The following is a 23,292-nucleotide window of genomic DNA, read 5'->3' on the forward strand; positions in this document are numbered from 1 at the left end:
ATCTCTTGTTGTAATTGCTATTCTTTTAGTGTCCTTGTTTCTCTATCTCTTAAAGGTCCAGTGTGTAAGATTTAGGTGAAAGGGAACTATTGACAGAACTTTAATGTAGAATAATTCTCATGATGTTTTTACTAGTTTGTTTCATCTAAATTGTATGAATTGTAGTTTTCTTTACCCCGGAAAAGGCCCTTTATATTTAAATACTTTATATTTACATGGAGGGGACCCTCTCTATGGAGGCTGCCATGTTTTTTACAGTAGTCCAGACTGGACAAACTAAACACCTTTTAAGTTTTATGACAATTAAAGGCTACCACAGGTTCTTTATCATGTTTGGAAGGAGAGGGTGAGGTGAGGGGTGTTCAGCTGCAACATGCAATTTCAACACTAGATATCACAAAATTCTACACACTGTACCTTTAAGCACATTATATGTTAAGAAAAGTGCTATATAAATAAAACATATTGATTTTGTTTTGTTGAAGAATATTTCTTGTTTGTAACCTTCTTTATTTTTGTGTGGTTATGTATCAACCTGAAATCAGAATCACTCAACACTACACTGAAATCAGGAAATACTCATCTGCCCACAGCCAGGCTGAATAAACAACTCTGAAGCTTTCATATTTCTATATGTCTAATCACAGGACTTGTGGGTTTCATAGAAACTGTCCAATTCCAGTTTCTGAGAAAACAAACTGTGATGGGTGCACTTTGAAATGACAAAAACAGAATGATAAACAGCTTTAGACTCAACAGCAGCCCTGCTCATGCTGAGTGCACATATTTGTCTCAAATGAATCCTGAACATCGTGTTACAGTTTAAAAGAAATATCTTGCCATGACTCATATTCATAAAACTAAACTTTCCTACCATCCTCAGGTCAGTCACATCCCTGTTTCAATCTGATGACAAACGTGTTGCATCCTATTTTCAATACAGACGCATAGCTAGCAATCATTATTCCATCTACGAGGAACAATCAGTCCATCTATCCTCACCTCACACACATTTCATTTACTGATCAATTATTGGTCACATTCCTAACAGAGGCCCTGCATGCTGTGTTTCTCCTCCATCATTTACAGCAGTGGTTAACGTTGCTTAACAGAGCAACAAGTTAATATCTCAAAATAATCACATATGTATCAAAATACGAGTTAGTAGACAATAATTACTTGGCATCTCAAAAATAACAACTTGTTTTCTCAATATAACAACTTAGTATCTCAAAACGATAGTATAAAATATTGACTTGGTGTCTCAAAATAATTAGTAGCTCCAAATAATGACATAGTTTCTCAATACAACAACTTAGTATCTCAAAATATGAGTAGAAAATATTAACTTCGTATCTGAAAACATGACCTGGTGGAAAATATTATCTTGGTATCTCAAAATAATGAGCAAGTAGAAAATAATGACTTAGCATCTCAAAGTAATAAACGACTGGCTGAAAAATAATAAGTTGTCATCTAATTTCAACTTTTAAATCTCGTGATTTTTTTATCTGTTACTGATCTTTTTTCATTGACGGAAACGGGCTGTCACAGATTCCCACTCAGATCTGAGTGAAAGTGCAAAGCAACGAGTCTCTAACTTTCCTCCTCTGGCAGCCGCGTTAAAAGCTGAAACTTGTCTGCGTGACTGTGCACGAACTTCTAAACCTCCGTTATCTGCGTGATGCAGAGGGAGTCTGCGCATGATGCAACACGAGAGGTCTGAAGAGGAAAAGACTGAGCGCTGCTGTCAGAACCAGGAGCCATGGAGGCAGGGGCGCATGCGCACGATCGATACGTCATCCATTCAAAACACAGGCAAGCCCGGACACACACCGAGAGACAGACCGCTGAGAGACTGATTCACCCGCCTCAGACATCAACTGAGGCCCGCTGACCAGAACACATCACCCACCCCCGGCTCGCTCACCTGCTACAACTATATTATTAGCATTAGCCGCTGCCTTTTTTCTCCAGTGCGCATCACGCTACCTGCCCAAGCGATAGTCCACGAACCTCCAAGATCCTCCTTTCCTGCACGATCCTCCACGGAGCTCCCCGGCCGCACGCTTCAGGACACAGCGATGGTTGTCGGAGATGAGCTGAGCACCGCCGCAGCGAACGGACGCGCCGCGGATGTGGAGCGTCTCCTCCGGGCAGGGGCGGACGCTAACGGCCTCAACAGCTTTGGACGAACCGCATTGCAGGTCGGTGTCACCAGATCCGCGTCATCCGCCGAGAAAAAGTTCAGTTTAACGCTTAAATGCGTCTCGTGTTAACATCAAACGACATCTGGATTATAGGGAAATAAAGTCAAGGTTATTTATTATATTGTTCTTTGCTTATTCGGTGAAAAAGCAACGCATCTGAACAAGACGCACAGTCCCGTGAGTCTGGGGCCTGCATGGTCAAATTCAGGCATTTTTTAGAAACACACACATAAGCTTAAAACATAAAGTGCAAGCTTTGTGGAGACTTTAGATTTCTGCACGAGTTTCTAAAGTCCTTGAATACTGTGACTTTGGATCATTGTTTATTTCATATTGCGATGTTTTGAATCAGACCCAAAACTATGTATTTAAATAGTGAAACCACAGATGAAGAGCAGCATATTATGGAGAATTATAGTCACGTTCAAAGTAGAAAGTTTTGTTATTATAATAATGTTTCCATTTGCTCATAAGTGACTTTGATCCACAAAACAAAATATCACTCAAGTGAGTATTGATTTGAGCTTTCTGTCTTTCTTTCTTACCATCTGACATTGTTTATTTCTTCATTTCCGTGACATCAGCAGTTTAAGAGCAATAGAGCTTCTGCTGAAAACCAGTACTGACGATAGTGTAGAATACTGAACCTTTTTTTTTTCTTTTTTGACATTTCTATTATTATAAAAATTAAGTTTAACACATCTCAAAATGCAGATGAAGTGTGTGTATCTCGTGTAAACAAACTTTATTGTTCTGAGGAAGAAAACATGTTTAATTTTCAATTCAAATCAGTAGAATTAAATAAAATGTGTCTGTGAGATGGAAGAAAACGAAACTAAAGTTGTATAGAGGCTTAGAAAAGGCCTGTGGCGCAGGAGCCACGCACGGTGGAAGTAAAATGTGATGCTGGCCTTTTTCTTTTGCGTTTTTCTGGTGCGTTATATGAGGCCTGGCAGCAGCTCCAGTGAATACATACACACACACTCATATTTCCTATAAAGTATAATAGTCAGGATGAAGTAAAATGTAGTTAATGTGAGACAATGTCTTCTCACTGGTTTTGTGCCTTTGTCATCTGGAGCTTCAGTCTGGAATTATAATGTCTTATACTTGTTCTTTAAAACCTCGAATAGCTTTTGAATATAAAGAGGAGTAACAATAGTAAAATTAATTATTGGCTCAGTGGGTTTTTATTAAATTGCATACAGGTCAATATTTGGCCGTGTTTGGTCCTTTCTCTTTTTATGATGCTTTTACATGTTTCCATGTGTGCAGGATGATCACATTAATTACATGTGGCTCTACCTAAGTCTGTATTTATTTGTTAATGAAGGTGATGATGATGGGGAGCGCACCGGTGGCTCGGCTCTTACTCAGTCACGGAGCGGATCCCAACCTGGCGGACAGCAGCACCGGGAGCACTCCGCTGCATGACGCGGCCAGGACGGGCTTTCTGGACACCGTGCGGCTGCTGGTGGAGCACCATGCTGACCCACAGGCCCGGGACAAGAAACAACGTCGGCCCGTGGATTTGGCCAAGGAGAACGTTCACGAGAGCGTGGTTGCTTTCCTGGAGAATCTGGAGAATCTGTGAAACGCACCGTGCTGCGAGTTTGTGAACCGGGAGGCAGAGCTCTGAGAGGCGGGCCCCGTTGCAGAGGCCTGCAGCCACGGACTCCTCAAGTGACTGCTGTGAGATCCGTTTCTATTTATTTCACTGTTTGCAGCTAATTAGACATGATAGATTCACTTCTAACGAAATCAGGGTCATCTACAGGCACAGCGTCGCTAATATGTCAAACAACACAAGCTTCAAAAAAGCTGCAATAACAATCTAAATGCTGTCAGACTTTCCAGTTTTTATTTCATGTTTAGCTTCAGTTGTGTCATTGAAATCCTCCAATGACGTTGAGTGTTTTACTGTAATATTTGTATAGTATTATATTTTTAAGGTATGGCTGTAGTAGATTTTTCTTATATATTTCCAAACGAGAACACTGAATTTGGAATAGTTTGCCATCACAGATATTTAACCAAATAGCACAAAAGCCATTGAAAAATGTTTTGCACATTTTGAACATTAGTGTCTTAACTGTGATGCACTATTCTATAAGAATTATCTCTATTGAGTCCAATTTCCTCTTTATAAACACGGTCAACAGATCTGGGATAGTACGCACTTTAATAAAAATGTCCCTTCTTAAGATTTATCATGTGTTTAAAGGTGGGAGCAGGTTAGATGCAAAAGTAATTGGGTCGTTGGCAGTAATGGCTGATTTACTCTTAGGTACCAGAGAAAAGAAAATCTAGCTATTTGAATTTTGTTTCAAGTTTGAAGACCTTAAATGTTAAGGTACCGTTGAGTCCCCTGGCAGAATTTTAAAATATTTTTAATTAGGTAACTTTTCTTTGTATTTACAATATCTTTACAGGAAACTGCTTCACATTACAACCCCAGACGGTTCATTATCATGTTTTTACTGCAGCTCTGGACTTCCCTGCTAATGCAACCATTTAATTATCCTCACTGAACATTTTAAGGAAACTAGAAGAGAAAGTACAAAAAATTGTTAATTTGTCAGATGGTACAAAAATATGGCACCAGATGTTTGAGAAACAGTTAAATACTTTTTCTACTTTAGGGAAGTCAGGTTTCATCTGCACTTTAGATAAGTTGCAATGTGAGTTTGTAAAGTGTATGAAATAAGTCACAATAAAAATATACCCTTTATCAATCATTAGCTAAAAGTTAAATTTCCACCTCTACGTTAGTGCACGTTAGTGCATGTTAGTGCATGAGATTTAACCTCAGAGCCACACACTTCTGTTTTGTCTCTTTTGGAGTTTCATGTCCCACAGTTAACAGCCTTACAGGCCTGAACACACTGTTTGTGTATCAACAGAGGAACCACTTAGTCCAGCATTTGTCAAGCTAAGAATATATCGAAATATAACGGCTACTTTTCTGTCCAGTTAACAAGAAATTTAAATCTGAATTGACAAATCCAGAAGATATAAATACACCAAAACTTTATCCTTCACACTTCTTTTTTCTATTTATTATTTCAACTCTAATTCTAAAAGTAATGTAAATTCTTGCACAGGCTCACATTTCACCGCACAGACTCTGATAATGTCCCAATGTGACCTCAGTTCTTTGAAGTCAAAATCTTTGACACCCGTTTCTGCTGAAAAATAGGTTCATAATGTTGAGACAAGGCAACGAAGAGGAAATACAATGAGACTATTTTTAGATACTCTGCATAGTGACACGATTCAGTTGCAGCAAATGAAGATGAGAAAAAGGACTTGAGTGGTTCTAAAGGCCCAGCACTCCTACAACAATCCCAGTATCATTAGATGATGATGAATCTTATGTCCAAAAGTGTCTCCTGTGTCTATAAATGTAGAAATCTGATCTGATATAGAAATGTAATGCTCTAAAAGTTTTGATTTTCTGATTCATGCAACAGTCATGTAGAACAAATACAAGTGAAAGTATTCCACACTATATAAACATAAAACTGCTGAGTAAGCAAATATTCCCAAGAACAAGAATTTATTCAAACTATTTTGCTGATGTGTTGGCAGGTATTTAAAACGTTCTTTAGTTGTGTAATACGACGAAGGCAGTAACTTAATATTCATGTGCTTAACTTGCAAAGACTTTATTACATCCTGCATTAACAGCAATAAAGACACCAATGGTTTACTGGCAACAAATGTATAAATTTCAAATGCTTACAGAAGACAAAAAAATATAAATCCACAAAAAAATAAAAATCTAGCATAGTGGTAAGATTTAAAATATTTTCTTGGTCTTTTTAAGTGTTTTGTAAACATGTGATTAGACTGAAGTGTTCCGGAGAGAGAGGGTGGCGTGTTGATGAGAGAGAAGAGGGAGTTTTTTATGCATCTTGAGTCAAGAAAAAAAAGAAAACACTGAAACTCCAGCTGCAGACACAGCACATGCATTATTTATGTGAGGCACTTTCTCGTGATTCACTGATGACAAATCCACAGGCAGAGTCGAGTCTGTTGTCCGTGTCGGAGTTGGTGCAGGTGGTGTCTCGGATCCTTTTCTACTGAATTGTTTTCTACACACTTAGTGCTTTGGTAACATAACCGAAGATTGTGCCATTGACTGCAACAGAAGGAAGAAAACAGTTTTTCCCCCAATATATGACTTATATATATGTCATTAATAAAATTCCAGTACAATAAAAAGGTATTGTTTTAGTGCTATGCTTTCCAAGTTTTCAAAGTGTAGCTGTTTGCTATAAACAAAGGAAATTCTGAGTAGAAATTTAGTTACTTACCTTACTGCAACCTCAATGTAACTCAAGCATGTTTAAAACTACTGTTACTCCACCGAGGAATTTGTGTTTTTGCCCCCATCTATTAATTTTTCTTGTTTTTTTGGTTTTCTTTTCAGGATGGGGTGTGGGCCAAAGAGAGGATTTTTTTATCACTTCATTTAACATTGCACGATAGTTTGTTTTTTGTGAAAATTTCACCAATGCCCCAAAGAATAATACATGGAACTTTATGAATAGCAAAAATCTGGCATATTAAGGGAAATGATATCTGTGAGTGTGAGCAGTTTGGTGCAGCATGATTGAATTGAAGGGGACTTTGGAGCCTCGGTGGTGGAGTGTGCTCTACTAAGTGGCATTCTAGTGACAAATGGATCTTAAGGAGGCACCCAGTATAAAATCACTCATCACGTTAGTGTGGTATCAGCTTTGAGCATAAATGTGCAATGAACACATTTATTAATGCACATGTAATTTTGTGTGTATGTATATATATATATATATATTTATATAAGTTCCTCCTGATGGCTGTACCATCAGTAAATACATTCAATTACATCTGGCACTTATAACAGGTGGTGTTTTGAAAGGAGTCGAGCTCCAGGCGTTTTGATTAGACCAACAGGAGATAATAAGACCCCATTTCACAAGTACTCAAAATACTTGATGGAAATGACTCATCAGAAAGCTGACAACTTACTTTCAAGGTCTTCATTGTCTGAGCCCAGTCCATCTGACTAATCTGCGGTATTGCAGTAAGCAGGATACTGCTGGCTTTGTTGGCGTTCTCCTTCATCGTCTTCATTACATTGTCAACACAGACCTAAGATAAGGGAAGAAAAATATCCGCCTGTGATTAAAAAACACAATGCAATTTTCACTTCCTTGTGTCACAGTCACTTTGTATTTCCCAATAATGTATCGTTCTACAAACGTTTGCACTGTGAATAAAGTTGCAGGAATCAAAAAGTCTTAATAGACATTTCTGGCAGTAATTCATGATGTGAGGAAGCATCCTGTGAAATCAAAGCTGCTGCTGTGATCACACTTTCACATGTTTTTTATACTCTGTATACACTCAAGGAATATGTTTGTGATATTGATATTGTATAAACATATATGTTGTGATCAAGGAATTCTAATAAAAAATAAATAAATCACAAAACCAACAATGCGTTAGAATTTCAATACTTTCTGAATTTCCAAGCTGCTCGCTGGCAATCACTTACAATCCCACTGGATACCTGGATTTAAAAAAATTTAAGAAAGGATTTGAAAATAGCTTGATGATGAGTTCATTAAATTAACTAGAATTATCACATTTCAATTGTATGCATCTGCAAACCAAAGCAGTTTCAGTCTACAAACATATGTTTTCCACACTCATGAGGAGACTGTGACCTTTGACCCATGAATTCTATTCAGGTCATCTGTGAGTCCAAATGAATGATCATATAATGAATTTGAAGAAACTCCCTCAGGGCATTCACTAGAATGGAACGAACAGACTGCCCGGACACATACTGCCTCCGGGCAGTGGTATGTAGGCATAACAAGCATATAACAAACAGACACTGAAACCTTTTTGAAAATGACAGACAGCAGTAAATAGTGCATCTGCAATGGATTAATAATAATGCAGCTGTGGCCATCAGCACCGTAATCAAAGATTCTGCAACACAACAGAGGTCTGTCGCGCAGATGATCAAGTTTTATTCAGTATTTGACTAATGGGAGCCAAATATACAACATACAGAAATATGTGCTTTTCATCAACATGTTGTTTCAGTGACACCACAGAATTTTGTAAAATAATGACAAAAATGTTTTAATGACAATATATCATTTTTGGTCCACCTTGAAATTCTTTTCAAGAAAACACAAAATCACTGTATTGTACATCATGCAACATGTCAAGGCAAGTTACAGGTCAATCCTCGGGTGACAGTGAAAAGTTAGTTTTGACACAGCTGTCAAAACAGAGGCAGTGAGCAATTGTTGCGAACTGTGCCCTGTAAACCAGTGAGTCATCATTAACGAGGGACTGAGTTTCATCTGCCAAGTCGATACTGACAATCAATAACTCCCCTTTAAGAATGTGGAAATTAGAATCTATTTCATTTATTTATCTGATGTAGTTACACGCAGAAACTGAGTATGTAACAAGAATGTTATTGTGAATCCAAATTAGATGATGTTATAGCATCTAAGGGCTAATGCTTATATCATTTCTCAGCCAGATGTACAGTGAACGGTACAGTAAGATACAACTTTGTTTCCATCCTGTGCTGCATGATTATCTCCTGCAAACATTAACCCTTCACTTGAGTGCTTTGTTTTCATGTCACAATCAATGACTGGGTTCATGTATTTGTGACATTTGCGAGGACGAAGACAGTGAAGTTGATGACTCACTGTGAGTCAACCTCCTCTGGCAAGGCTTCCACCGGAGGCTGGCAGGCAGTGAGCCGGCCCAGGAGGTAGTGAGAATCTGGTAGGGAATGGAGGGGGGGTAGGTGGGCGGAAGGATGTGGCGAGCATTCGGCAACAGGAGGGGGAAGAGGTCAGCGGCAGGAACTCGGAAGTGGAGTTGTGAGTTGGGCTGGATCAGTGACAAATAAGCAGAAACTCGCCCACACGCAGTTTATCAACTCCATTACCCGGAGTGTCTGACAGAGAGTAGGTCACTCGGAAGCTGTGCGAAACTGACGTCTGTTCATGGAGCACAGATGGCAAAAACTTCAGTGGAGAAAGAAGACTAACTAAAATGGCAGAGCTAATCAACCAAAATGCTGATAGTTGTTATCCTGAACAAAATTATTATGTTTGTTACTAATGTGACTTTATAAAGATACTGGAATAATCTGCATATACACATACAACTACTCCATATAATCTTTTTTATAATTCTTTTACAAAAATAAAAGCTGTTCTCCACTGATGTGTGGTAAAACAATGTTTTTATATAACCAATACAATTAAATTGATCAAATACTACTATACTCTGTGGCAAAAAGTGAAGAGCTCATGTAGCCACACTTTGTTGTGTTTCCTGGAACTTTCCCGACACTGATCATCACAGATCACAGTAAACAAGGTCCCTTTGTAATGAAGAAAGTGAAAATAATAACAACTACTGATTACTGTATGCATCAGAGTTTCTGCAGTTTTTAACACAGGTTTCACACTAGGCGTGTGTATTTTAAACGGCCCAGGGAAGTGCACAGTCGGCACCTTTGGTGCAATTTAGACACACACATGAATAAACTTTGCATAAAAGAAGTGACCAGAGCTCTGTAGCAGTCAGAGGGTCGGAAAAATGTCAGGAAAATAAAAACAAGTCCAAATACAAACGAGCTCATAGTTAACAGACTTTCAGTCTGCTACATGTTTATGTCAACATGAACATCGGTCTGTCATCTTTTTTTTAATCCATGTGACCAGTGATTATTATCTTGATGTGATGCAATCAGAGCCACCAGCACAGAGCTTACGTGGGAGGACAACCTTTGATTGAGCAATAATTGTTTTATGGCACAGCTTGGCACGATACCTGTACTTTTATCAGCGTGGCACAATTTCATCTACAGGAATTACTGAAGAGCCTCAGAGAATCCTGGAACCCAGTTTGGGAATGACTTGTGTGAAGTGACCAGGATGTAGAAACAGTTACAAGAATCACCCATGTAAATAATTCTCATTGGCTCAATTTTACCAACAAAAACATGGGAAAATATGAGTGGAAAATAAATAAATAAATACATAAATACATACATACATAATAAATAGAAGTTGCTGATCATTTACAATTTAGCTTATACTATAAGTGAGGTAGAAAACAAGATGGCCTGTTATGATATATATAGATAGATATCTAATAAATGATACATGCTATTTTAGCTTACATTTTTAGCTTATGTTTTTAGCAAAGATTATTTAACATTTTTAGCTTCCTGGTGCCTCGCTGAATGCTTTTACACAAAGGTTCTCCAGTGACGATTAGCATAAGGTTAAAAATAAAAGACGACTAAAAGTGCGATCCAGTTGAAATGAGTAAAATAGAAGGAGAGAAGCTGTGGAGGAATTTATGAAAAAATAAAACAAAGAAATGATTGGGGAGGACATGATGTCACCAATGACCAGCACTGACTCACACAAGGACAATGGCAGCAGAAATAAAGAAATTCAGCTGTTAGGATCAGCCTGTCACTCACCGCCTCCTCATGTTCCTTCCAACAGTCGTAGTCTGTTGCCATGGCGATGCTGGCATAGCACATACCGGCCTCCTTGGCGAGGGCCACCTCGGGCACAGTGGTCATGTTGATGACGTCAGCGCCCCACTGTCGGAACATCAGGCTCTCCGCTCTCGAGGAAAAGCGGGACCCCTCGATAGTCAGCATAGTCCCTCGCACGTGACACTTAACACCCAGACTCCGCGCCACCTCCACCAAAACCTGCACCAGGGCAGAAGCCACAAGTAAGTGTCTCCACTCAGCAAAGGAAAGAGGAGCAGGTGACTGTTCACATGGTTTGAATAGTTACTGTATTTATCTAATCTTGTTAACTGTGGTGTTGAATTAATAGCACCTGCGCTGTGTGGTATCTGCTCATCTGCATGTTTCAGTCTATTGCTATCGGCAACAGACTGAAACATGGACTGCCCTCAACACAGGAGGGTTTTTGTGGACCCAAAATTGTATCCCTTGGAGATATCACTTTCAATATAAAGACACTGGTTAATGAAAGAAACTGAAGGTCAACTGGTAACAATAAAAATGATAGAAACTGTAAAATTATTAATTTAAGAAGAGAGGTCTTGAAGAGTTTCAAAGTTTCAAAACATGAAATTAATCTTGTTTGGGTTTCTGCTTGCATGAGAGGCAGAATTATCTTTATCAGTTAAAAAACTAAAGCTACATCTCAGACATGAGGTCTGTAAGATTGTTTAAACGTGTACCATTTCTCTTCGGTTTTCCACTTCCCCACCAACCCCAGCAGAAATTTTGGGAAACTCAAAAGGTTTGCAATAAATAAATGTAAAAGACATATATGTCCAGGTGTTCATGGACTCACCTCTCTGGTTCTGTTACAGAAAGGCTCGGCCATGGGGATGTGACACACACCTGGAGGACTGGTGGGCTGTCCATCATACAGCGTCTGAGCTCTCTTTGTGGTCCTGACAAACAGTAGTAAACACAGGACTGAAAGTTATTGTCATGGCAACCATGGCTAGAATGTTTATTATTATTATCATCATCATTAACCTATTTAAAATGTGAAAAGTCCTTTCACAGCTATCTAGGACCATAAAGTAATTCACTGAGTATGGCAGCACCTGGTCTCTATCTTTATGGCAACAGCTTTCCTCCAGTTTACAAGTCTACATTTCAGCTGAAACAATCTTTAATAAACACTGAATTATAAGATGGTTCCGTTTTACAGATCATTATGTAATGAAGTAATCAGAAAGGTAGATTTCTTAGTGGTGCCAGATCATCAAACACATTCTAATTGTCATATTTTCCCAGAGATTAGAACGTCAAAACACAATTATTTCAGACATTCAAAATATGTATCTTGCAGTCAAAAGTAGATGCCCAACCCCATCGCTTACTCATAAACCTTGCACTGGTGCTGAAATATTTTCAGCAAGCTGCAGCTCCACCCTGCTGAAAGAAGAAAAACCTCACAGTAGTGTGTGTGTGTGTGTGGGGGGGGGGGATAAACTGTGGTCTGAGGACAATGCTTGTTTTTGTGACAGCAGTCATGTTATCTTGGTCTGGCATCTTTTCATATGCAAGATCATTTGAGAATTACCGTTGCAAATTTTTCCCGCACATTTTTATCACCAATGGCAACAGTTTTGAAAAAGGACATTATCCATGCGCCTGTGTTGGATGATGCTTTTGTTTACATCCATTCTGTTTTTGAAAACACTGTGTAATTGAGGTTATTTTTTAGCAATTAATTATTTTTCAAATAATAATAATCAAATGTATTTAATGTAATATATACTGTTTATATTTTTAAATTACTAATACCTTTTGAGTAAAGAGTCAAAAGAGACAGAAAAACAGATCCAACTAGAATTACACTAAGTAGAGTGTATACCTGCCCAACATATGAAATCACAATTAAATTCAACAAATCTGGATTTTTATTTGCACACACACATAAATATTAGTCTATTAAGCATACCAGTTTTTTTAATAGCGATACAATAATTATATTTCTGTGTCTAAAATTACCATATCTCGCATGTTGAACCGAAAACGTTTCCTGGATCTGCACCAAAATTTATGAATTTCATGAAAACATCAATTCAGTAGGTAATCAGTTCAGTAGTTTTTTTTATAACCCTGCTAACTAACAAAACACTGATTAAACTATAATCTCCTTGGCTGAGATAATTAATGTCAGTCTTTAGATGCTACTTGAATTTTGCACCAAAATAAAGAGAAACTGCAGACATGAAAAAATGAATAAAGAGTAAAGACTTGGATTTGGAACATTTGGAGTTTTAAGGCCCACATGAGACTGTAAAACTTAAAACTCGACAAAGCCAGTGACACTGACCAAATATGCAGTGATCAAATATTTGGTTTGTAGAAGCCACAGAAAACAAATAAGAAGAGGTAATAACAACTATTGTGGCATCCATAGAGTGAAGCCTCGAGAAAATAAGCTGTCACATGTTGCAGGACAAGTCTTAACAGGTCCCAGTGAACAACTTCCTCATTTCTGATAAACAGATCTCGTCTGTGCGTGATTCTAGTAGCTGGGCTTCACCAACATGGGCGAGTCAAACCACAGGCAACGTGATAAACTTGTGTAGAAGTATACAGGGGAAACACACTGACTCAATTCAGACAGTTGTCTGCCAGCCCATTGCTAACAAATAACCCATCCTATTTAAAAAACAAGCACCTCTCACTGCACATATTGAGTTATTGAATGGAATTTGTGCAATCAGCCGACTGAGAGAGAGCACCACACTCCCTCAGGGTCACGCTCATTGTATGTTACACATAGGAACACATGTATAAGCCTGGAGGTCAGAGATACTGCTGAGAAAGTGTAAGTTCTCATGGAAAGATATTCTCAGGTTCACCAGCAAGTGTTTTTAATTCTAAAGGAAGAATTCATAATCATCTTCTGCAATCTGAGCCACTGAGACAGAACACCTGGTTCCTGTTGTCATGTGCTGTCACTACGAAAAAGATGAGCGTGGAAATACATGTCAACAAATTCAAGTTCTATTCTTACTGAGGTAATGGATTACAACACCTGGTTATGAATATGGCCATCCATTGCTTATGTGCTCATCCAGCAGTGACAGAGCAACACTGTCATTATCATTCATTTGGTGCTTTGCTTGCATCAACCTGACAAATGCAAGTGCAACATCCATCCATGTCCGCTAGGGTAGGCACACAGACCCCTATGCTGACATCTGCCTATAGCCCACAATTTGTGACTGCGCTGACTGTACATGTCAACTGTGCGAGCTCCAGGTACAATACCCTGATTTTAATGTGAAGGATGACAGCTAATCAATGAGCTGATCGCACAATTCAGGACGTAATTCCATGTGGCCTCAACAAAATATATATATATATATATATATATATATATATATATATATATATATATATATATATATATATATATATATCAACATGACAGCCACTAACAGGATAGTAGATATTAGGTGAGAAAAATGAATGAATGAGAACTGACAGCTCACGACACAGAACATGATACACAACTATGACAGACAGGAAGGAAATCCAACACTTTACAACTATCTGTATAGTAAAGGTTGTGCTGTAGATGCTCTGGCACCATACTGGGGTTAACTGTTTCCAAATGGTGCACATCACAGAGCCTACAATTTTAATTCTCACCAAAGCCTGAGGTGAACTGTGACACCCGAGAGCTCAACAATAACAAATTAAACACAGGTTAACAGTTTGATTCCCACTGAACATGACTGTAAACAAACACTTGGCTTTGACAAGTGTGTCAACCACAGTGAGTAACTCTCCTCTTTCTCACTCAGCTATCTGGACGCTCTCGTCACACGGTAACATGAGTCCTGTCACTGAGATTTGTGGGAAGATGTTTGAGTTGTTTGTATAGTTGCCCTCCTGCACAACCACCATGAACAACCTTTTGACAGAAGCTTGAACTATTTAACAAGTAAGAGAAACATAAGCAATTAATATAACAATAACAACACATTCAGATATAAATACAATATTTTAGAGTTGAATTCATAAAAGCAAACCATGAAGCCATTTAATTCACCTAAATATAATTTGCCCTTGAGAATACTTTTAATTAAGCAGTAACAAGGCTGTGTTGTGATGTAAATTATATTATGATGCTGTAAGTTATTGTTATGTTCCAAAGACAAACAGGAATCTTAGCTATAGCTATTACACCTGTGAATACACTTGAAAAGAAGTTTGATCAGACAGTGAGGAAGTTCCCTAAGTTCCCCTTGTCGACCACGCCCACAGGCTACACATCTGGACAAGATTTTTTTTTTCTTCATCTAGATTTTGTGACTTCTCTCTGAGATTGGCCATATGTGCACTGGTGTGAGAAAGTGCAGCGAGTCAGGTTTCCTGACATTGCTCCTGACCGTTAAATAGTGGCCACAATAATATTTGCTGAATAGCTCAGATAGCTGCAACTTAAATTAGGATCAAGTTCTGAACCTTGTTAGTGAGACAGCTGGACACCAGAAAAAGAGGCAACCTGTGTGCCACTACTAAAATCAGGGTTTCTGCAGGTTTTAAATCTAAATTAACAAAAAATTCAAGATCTATGTCAAGTACGACAGATATGAAGTAATATCCCAGAAAGAATGGGCCCTTTATATTTACATCGGGAGCGGGTCCACTCTACAGAGGCTGCCATGGTTTTTACAGTCGTCCAAACTGGACAAACTGAACCTTTTGAGTTTTTATGACGACTGAAGGCTGCAACATGCAACTTTTTTCCCAACATTTTACTAATGGGCTGGCAGGAAAGCTTGCATTCTCACATAAAGTCAGTCTGTAAAATCTCAGGAAAATTTTGAAAGTTCAGAGCATTTCTGAAAGTAGCGATAGAGGAATATGAATAAGGCACTAGGAAGAGTATCACAGTCCTGGGAGTAAATTGAAGAAAAAAAAAATAAATAAAATGGCCGCATTAGCAAGTTATCTGAACCTTAATCTGAAATGTTCACATCACACTCACCTGTCAATGAACTGATCTATGATGACAATGTCTCCAGGCTGAATTTCCTCCCGCAGTGAGCCACAAGCCGTGGTAACCAGCAGATGTGTACAGCCCTCTTCTCTCAGCGCCCAAATGTTGGCCTGGTAATTCACATTGGATGGCATTATGGTGTGTTGTCTCCCGTGCCTATGAAAAAACAGCATTTGAGAAATAGTCTACATTGATCAATTTCAGAAATATAAAAATATAGGCTTAGATGTAACATGACATTTTTTTTATATGAAGTGAAATATTGTGTGAAGAGATGCAGAAACTAGTGTCCAGTATATTTGACAAGTGCACAGAACTTCCACTAGATGGTGCTAACAGAAAACATTTTGATGATTCACATTTTCTTACCTTGCGAGCAGGACACACTCCACATTTTTTATCTTCCCCAGTATCAAGGCATCAGATGGCTGTTCAAAAGAGCAGAATAATCAAGTTGTGTATAAACCAGTAAGGAATTATTTTACTACAAGGGGTAATTTTACTAAAAATATGCCACAATGCCAGTAGAGCTAATAATTTACATTGATCTATTATCCAAGAAACTTTGGTCAAGAGCTTCACTGACCTTTCCATACGGTGTATCAACATAACGCTCCGTCCTTCCCTCCAAGATGTCTGGATCATCAAGGCCTGAACCACCAATTATTCCAATCTAGATCAAACAATAAAAAAAGTCTAATAATTAAAGTTATTATTATAAACTTGTTGTGATTTTCAACAGTGTGGTTACTCATTTTCCTTCCAGTCTATATGCAGCCACATATTCACATTTTACACAATATAAACAGAAATGCACAACTTTATTCTGTAAAATAATACTTTTTTTTAAATCGCCTCATATCTGCAAACACAGATGCAGATACCCATATGTGTGTGAAAGCCTCATATCAGCCACTTTATATCGGCCAACTGATAAATCAGTCAGGTTTTAATATGATCAAATAAGCAAAGTAAGAAATTGTTCAAAACTTTTTATTCCTCCTTATACCAGCTACAAGCCTGATACAGTTACAACTTAATCATGCATCATTAATAGTTATACTACAAAACCATTGCCTATTTTACAGAGGTGTTGTAATTGTGGTGCTGTAGATCTATATTACAAAATCTATGTTCTATTTACATATTTAACGGAGACATAGCACATTAACGAACATTCGTATATAATACTAAATGTAAACATGCTGGAATTAGCAAGAATGCTCATTTACATCCACTGTCCCTATGCAAGCAAACAAAATGAGAATAGGAGACTGTTACAGTGTAAGTAAATAATCCACATGTCAGTGAGAAAATATACACAAATAGACTTAAGGCTGAATGTAAACATCTGTCAGCACACCTTAAAACAACTCAGCAGCAAAATGCACAATAAGATGAAGCAACACCTCTTTCAAACTATCAGGCTGAACCAGCTTCATAAAACAAAGGGCCATCTGTGGTTATACTATAGTTATAAATGGTCACTTATCATTTAAAGTGGGGACCTGGATACTTCCTCCATGCAGTCAGCTGTCACGCTGTGGATCAGAGATGCCGGGTGAACACGTGCTCCAGCCTCCAGGGGATGTACCTCACATGCTCCCCCTTCAGCTCCTCTTGACAGCTCACTGGATTTCTCCTGCGACTGTTAGCGTGTTTGTTTTTTCAAGCTAACACCGTAACCTTTGAAAGCCTGCACACTTTAAGCTTGGCTAACACGATGCTAACGTCCACTAGCTTCTTCACGTTTGTCCGAGCTGCAGCTGGAGTGTTTCCCTGAGCTGAGCTTCCTCATTGATTCTCCAGAGTGACGTTTATAATGCGACGTTACGTGATGGCTTCTTACCTTAATGGGCGCTGTGGAAGCCATGACTGCGTCCTCTCCTGTTAAAGTAAAGATGTGACCAAGTACAGAGGCAGGAGAAGCTTCAGTCCGTCCTTAATATCCGCTACAGAGCCGGAAGTCAAACATTTCACTTCCTGTTATTATGTTTCAAAACAAAAGCGCGGAGGTGAACCTATGTTCACAAGTTCTTGTTGGTTATTTATCTTGAGTATTTTACATCTGAGGGAGGTGATATAGATAGAGAGGTAGATAGAGAGAGAGATAGAAAGATCTGTTTAAAGTCATCACCTTAGAGAGGACATATCACGTAATAAACTGGTAATAACAGATAATATACTTGCTTACTATGCCAAAAGGCAGATAATAACAGTGTACTCTGAATTACCCGTTCCAACCAAGTTGATAAGTAAACTGGATTTTATATTTCTTAAAAAAGAAAGATATACATCTTCGCTCATGCTGTATGTTACTTATGATTGTATACCTAGTCCAATTATACAGGGCCATCTAAGGACATTGGTTAAAGAACTGTTAAGGGTAAACTGCTTTTAATGCTGGCACACTAAAAAATATGCTTAAATGTTGCAATTTTAACCACATTTAACAGGAAGTAAAGGAGACACATTCCTGCCTTTACAGTACATGTGATACTGCACAGTAGGATTCCAATAAATATCTCTTCGCACATTAAGAGCTTTCAGAGGACCAGCTCATGAAGATACAGTATTTTTACCTTTGAGGGGATTCAAACGGCAAAATTTTGGCCTTTGCTTATTTATCTTCACAAATGTATGATAATCAAAATAGTTTGCTGTTGATCAACTAATCAGCTAGTCAACTAATCATTGCAGCTCTAATCTGGAAATTCAATCACTCAACTGTAATGACACTTCTTCAGTTATATGAATAACAATCAAAGTGTAACATGTAAACACTGTTGTGTAACAAACCTATGGCCTAATTATAATTAACTATAATACTTTGCCTTATTATACTCTGCCTGTACCCAAAGTAAACACAAAACTAAATGAAAAAACAACACATTTTCTTATCACATTTTATTTTTAAATAAAATACAATAGAAAAGAGAAATCTTAACACCATCTGCTGATAATTTGTCATCCTCCATGAGCTGCAAGTAGAAATGGTTTGTCTGAAGATATGATATTTTTGACTTATTGTAACCAAACCCATCACTGACCTTAATCGATGTTATCCCTGAGAGAAATTTCAAAATACAAAGCATTTAGGAAAATTAATTTCCAGAGTAAGGATTGACACTTGAAAAACTGACACTTCAAATCTGATTCTATCATGTCTTATTAAAAAAGTGGCACCATGCACATCAAATAGCATAACAGTCGAGAATGAAAATTTTAATATTTGTCGCACACATATTTGTGTGTGTCATAAGAGTCCAATGAGAAGTCCAAACGTGGTGGTTTTTGAATTGATATGTGAAATCCCGATATCCTCCGTTTATGAAATACTGCTACCAGATAATAGATGAGAGTGAATCCATTGGTTCCCACCAAACACAGCGATAATCTGGATTTTCACCTAATTATAATGAGGAGGTCAGAGTGGGGGGGTCAACTGGGTCATCTGTGACACTGTCAATAGCATTGTCTTTATTAGTGCTGCAGGCCTGGGTGCCACTGTTATTAGCAAAATAATCACTGTCACTGTCAATGGTGATGATAGTGGGCGATCTCTTCTCTGCACGCTCATCACTCTTGTGTTTTTTGCTTTTTTTCTTGTGTTTCTTCTTTTTTTTGTGATGCCGTTTGCTTCGCTCATGTGCGTATTCCTCATTGATGAGCTCCACACTCAGGCTCCTACTTGTCTTTCTCGACCTCTCTTTGGATTTTTTACGATGCTTCTCTTTGCTCTTCTTCTTGTGCTTTGTTAATGCCGTTGAGGCGTCTTCTTCATGGTATGAGTTGGAAAGTGTGTTTTTGGATGGCTCCTCCAAATGTCTTGTTTTGTACTTTCTCTTTCCACCAGGCTTGTCATGGTGGGATTTACTTTTTGCTGAAGGAGAGCGACTGCTGGATAAAGATCTTGAATGCCTCCTATCACGTCTTTGTGAGTCTCTGCTGCGGCTCCTGGAGCGAGAGTATGTGTGCCTATCTGGATACTTGCGACTACTGCAATAGTAAGACCGTCTTTCTGTGTAATGCGTCCCACTGCTATTTCTTTCTTGGCCATAATGTCTATAAGACTGACTGCTCTGATAATTGTCCCTCCTTTTAGAACTACTGTCAAATTGTGAGTCTCTGTCGTTGTTGTTAGGATAATCTCTTCCCTTGGATAGCGTGTTGCCGCTGCTTTGGGAGATCACCAGCCTCCTGCTGTTGTGCCTATACTCTCTACTACTTGACCTCCTTCGTCTCCTCTGGTCTCTGTCCTTTGACCAGTGTCGCTCCCTAGACCTCTCATTACTATCAGAACCGCCATCTCTATCTTTTCTGTCTGACTTCCTGGATGTCTTGGGTCTGCTAGATGTTGGCGAGCTACATATTACTTTTGAATCAAACTGGTAACTGTGGTCCATTTCTACATTCTCTGACTGTCCAGCACCACTTGGATCACAGCTCTGAGAAGCAACAGGACTAAGACTGGAGAAGCGGATGTGTTGAGGTAAATGAGGCACTTCCTTTGTATCTTCACAGTCAAACTCTTCAGAGTCTGAGGAGAGCTGAACCAGCTCAGGAGTTCTATCTACTGTGGGCTTGACAAAGCCTACAATGATGCAGTCATTGTTGTCAGGAGACGAACCCTCTTCTTTGTTAACTACACCCTGAGTCATGACTGTTTCGTTATGGGGGTGCATCTGCAGTGGAGAAGCATAAAACGCTTGTGTCTCCTCCTCTAAGCTGTTGTCAGAGTCTGAGTCGAGGACTGACAGACGCTCTGCCCGGCTCTGCTCTGCTGTCGTAGAATATGAAGGTCCAGGAGTCTCATCATCCCACACAGATTCACTCAGAGTAGACATGGTTTCTCCTGGGGGGTCCAAATCCATTGCGAGTTCCTCGTCCTCTGAAATTGCTATCACAGATGAGTTGGAGCTGCCGTCCTCATTTGAGGAAGGGGCTGGGCAGTCGTACACAGCATGCTGGTCATACGCCTCCAAATTGAAGGGGGATTTTGCAAAGTTGATGAACTCATGCAGAAAGTGCTCTGTGCGTCCCTGGATGAACGGCCTGAGCTCTTCCAGAATAGCTCCATCTTCCATGTCAAAACGTGTAATGCGTGACATGATGATGTGCTGAACAATGTTTACCAAAGAGCCGTGGGACCCATACAGCACAGTGAGCTCTCTCTTTAGCCAGGGGATCAGTCTATGTAGGCAGGCAGGATTTCTTCGGTAGAACTCAGCTGAGGTGTCTCGCGAGCGGCCCCCATCGCGAACGATCCGGACCCTAACTCCTTGCCGATAGAGCTCTCTCCTGAAGTTAACCATTTCCTGTTCTCTTACGCTGTTCACAGCTCTTCCTTCACTCGCAGCTCTCCGCTTGGCCGCCAGCCTCATCATCATGCGTCGAACATAGCGGTCCTGAGGTTGTTGGGGAGGGATTGTTGAGGCTTCAAACATTACTCCATTATCTGGAGGTGGCGAGGTCCTTCCACGCATCTGTCGGTGGACACCAGTGAGAGTTGTGCGGTATCTAAACCGCACACCCCCAAATGAACCAAAGGAGCCATTGTTCACTGGCTGCAAGTCATACTTCTTAAAGTCTTGCTCTGATTTTATACTGTGATAGATTGACTTGAACGGCTGTTTGCATAAAGGGCACTCTGCTTTGTTCTTGGACCACTCATAAACGCAACAGAAACAGAATTTGTGCTGGCAGAGGTCTAGGTATGAAATGTTGTTAAACCTGTCCAAGCAGATGGGACACTTGGAGTCTGGCGACACCTCTGCTGACATTGATTCAGAGGATTTCCTCCTCCTACTCTTCTGGTTCTGCTGCAGGGCAATCTTGATTGCTGACATGATCTGACACAAAAAAAGGATGAAATCAATTTTGAATTGTAAAGTCTACAGAACAAGAAAAGTAAGGCAGCCATCAAGGTAACTGTTCATTTCCACAGAGGTTCAACAGTTTAAAATCAGACCTTGAAACTTAAGTAGTTTAATACTATAATCAACTGCTAAAGCATAAAATACATTTGCATTAACTGGGGAAAAACACACAAATTAACAAGTAATTCACATGCAGTAAATTCCTAAGTAAGCTTAAAAGTCTGCATGACTAAATTTCTCATCAAATCACAGAGTGAAGACTTTTCAGTTTCAGCTGTGAACTTGTAGCACTAGAAATAAAAAGATAAGGCACATTTCTGTATCAGATTTTGTAGTCCAACATTGAGGTGTAGGTCCAGGTTTAAACACTGAGGTCAATACCAATACCAACGTATTTCAAACACCAGACTCTGTAAAATTACATGTCAATCAAATGATCATAAAGATATTTCAGTCTCTAAAGACCAAATATGTCATTCATATAAAAATGTCTAAATCGCTCAGTGTCATGGTGTGGTGAGGTCAGCTCGTCCAGAGTCACCCTCCTACAGCAGACCTCCCTGTCCATGAGAGATCCTGGAAACACTTCGATCATTTCCACTAATCTTCGTGTCATATTATTTACAGGATCAAACGCGGCTGAGCTCGAAATCAAACCAACGTTTGTTCTCCTCCTTCTTCACCTTCCACTGTGTTGTTTTTCGGTTGGTTAGCACATTAGCACGTTAGGCTACAAGTGCCGCCTGTTTGGAGGCGAGTGTTGTGGCTTCACAGCTGGAAATAAGTCGCCTCGAGTACTGACACGTGAACGACAGTAAACTCTTCTGTCGGGAGAACAGTGGAGCTGACGATAAACAAACCTGCAGAGTGTAGTTTGCGAACAGCTTCACTTGGTTAGCTAAAGTTAGCAGGCTAGCTAAGGCGGCTAAGATGCTATGTAGCTAGTTAGCCAGGACGTTTGAAAAGTTTACCTCCGAGTTCCTCTGACACGAACAATGGTGACGGCTTATTGACCTTCTCTGTCCAGGAGAGACGAGTCAATTTCTGCAAGACGTTCGATCCTTAGTGACTGTTTACAAGCAGACAAAAGAAACACATCCTCTCTTCACGAACATCAGTGAGGGAGAGCTCAGATCGTGGCAGCGGTAGTTCGAAGAGGCACTTCCGGTGGCAACACAAACTGCCACTGATATGTAAATGCATCTGATGCCTGACTGTCTGAAGGTCTGTCTGAGAGCAGCTAAAGCTGTTTGTGTTTTATTCACTGAGATATGTATACTGGTTTATTAAAGTGTATTAAATGGCTAGTAATTAGTATTAGTTTGTTAGCTCTCGGGAAAAGCTCCAATGATGCACAGAGATGCTGCTGCTCATGCAGCAATTTATTGACTAAACTAGATGGAAATACCTCAACCCATAAGAACATTTCAAATATACTTGTTACTCCTTCAACTTCAAAATATTTGTGTGAGTTATGAACACTATGGTGTAAAAGCATCAGTGCATATACTAGACAAATAACAAATGAAGTTGTACACAACAAACAGCTACTGGCCTACTTCTTTTTAACCAAGTTTTACAATTATACTATTGTAATGACATATTGTGACAATGATGGTAAAT

General features: G+C 39.2%; 3 protein-coding genes across 3 annotated transcripts; 1 reads left to right on the plus strand and 2 right to left on the minus strand.

Annotated features, from left to right (window-relative positions):
• Window positions 1-1,758: 1,758 nt before the first annotated feature.
• cdkn2a/b (cyclin-dependent kinase inhibitor 2A/B (p15, inhibits CDK4)) lies at window positions 1,759-7,695 on the plus strand. Its single transcript, XM_020101145.2, has 2 exons — window positions 1,759-2,207; window positions 3,544-7,695. The coding sequence occupies exons 1-2, from the start codon at window positions 2,085-2,087 to the stop codon at window positions 3,802-3,804; spliced, it is 384 nt and encodes a 127-aa protein (XP_019956704.1). The 5' UTR covers window positions 1,759-2,084; the 3' UTR covers window positions 3,805-7,695.
• On the minus strand, window positions 5,863-17,793 carry mtap (methylthioadenosine phosphorylase). Its single transcript, XM_069530850.1, has 8 exons — window positions 17,640-17,793; window positions 16,377-16,463; window positions 16,160-16,218; window positions 15,779-15,946; window positions 11,600-11,702; window positions 10,741-10,980; window positions 7,227-7,349; window positions 5,863-6,354 (listed from the first exon to the last, which is right to left on the minus strand). The coding sequence occupies exons 1-8, from the start codon at window positions 17,661-17,663 to the stop codon at window positions 6,316-6,318; spliced, it is 843 nt and encodes a 280-aa protein (XP_069386951.1). The 5' UTR covers window positions 17,664-17,793; the 3' UTR covers window positions 5,863-6,315.
• Window positions 17,794-18,682: 889 nt separating this feature from the next.
• On the minus strand, window positions 18,683-22,835 carry toporsa (topoisomerase I binding, arginine/serine-rich a). Its single transcript, XM_020101340.2, has 2 exons — window positions 22,641-22,835; window positions 18,683-21,642 (listed from the first exon to the last, which is right to left on the minus strand). Exon 2 carries the CDS (start codon window positions 21,637-21,639, stop codon window positions 19,204-19,206), a length of 2,436 nt encoding a protein of 811 aa, XP_019956899.2. The 5' UTR covers window positions 21,640-21,642; window positions 22,641-22,835; the 3' UTR covers window positions 18,683-19,203.
• Between the last annotated feature and the right edge of the window lie 457 nt (window positions 22,836-23,292).

This window comes from Paralichthys olivaceus, chromosome 8 (genome assembly GCF_024713975.1).
Source record: "Paralichthys olivaceus isolate ysfri-2021 chromosome 8, ASM2471397v2, whole genome shotgun sequence".
NCBI classification, from domain to species: domain Eukaryota; kingdom Metazoa; phylum Chordata; class Actinopteri; order Pleuronectiformes; family Paralichthyidae; genus Paralichthys; species Paralichthys olivaceus.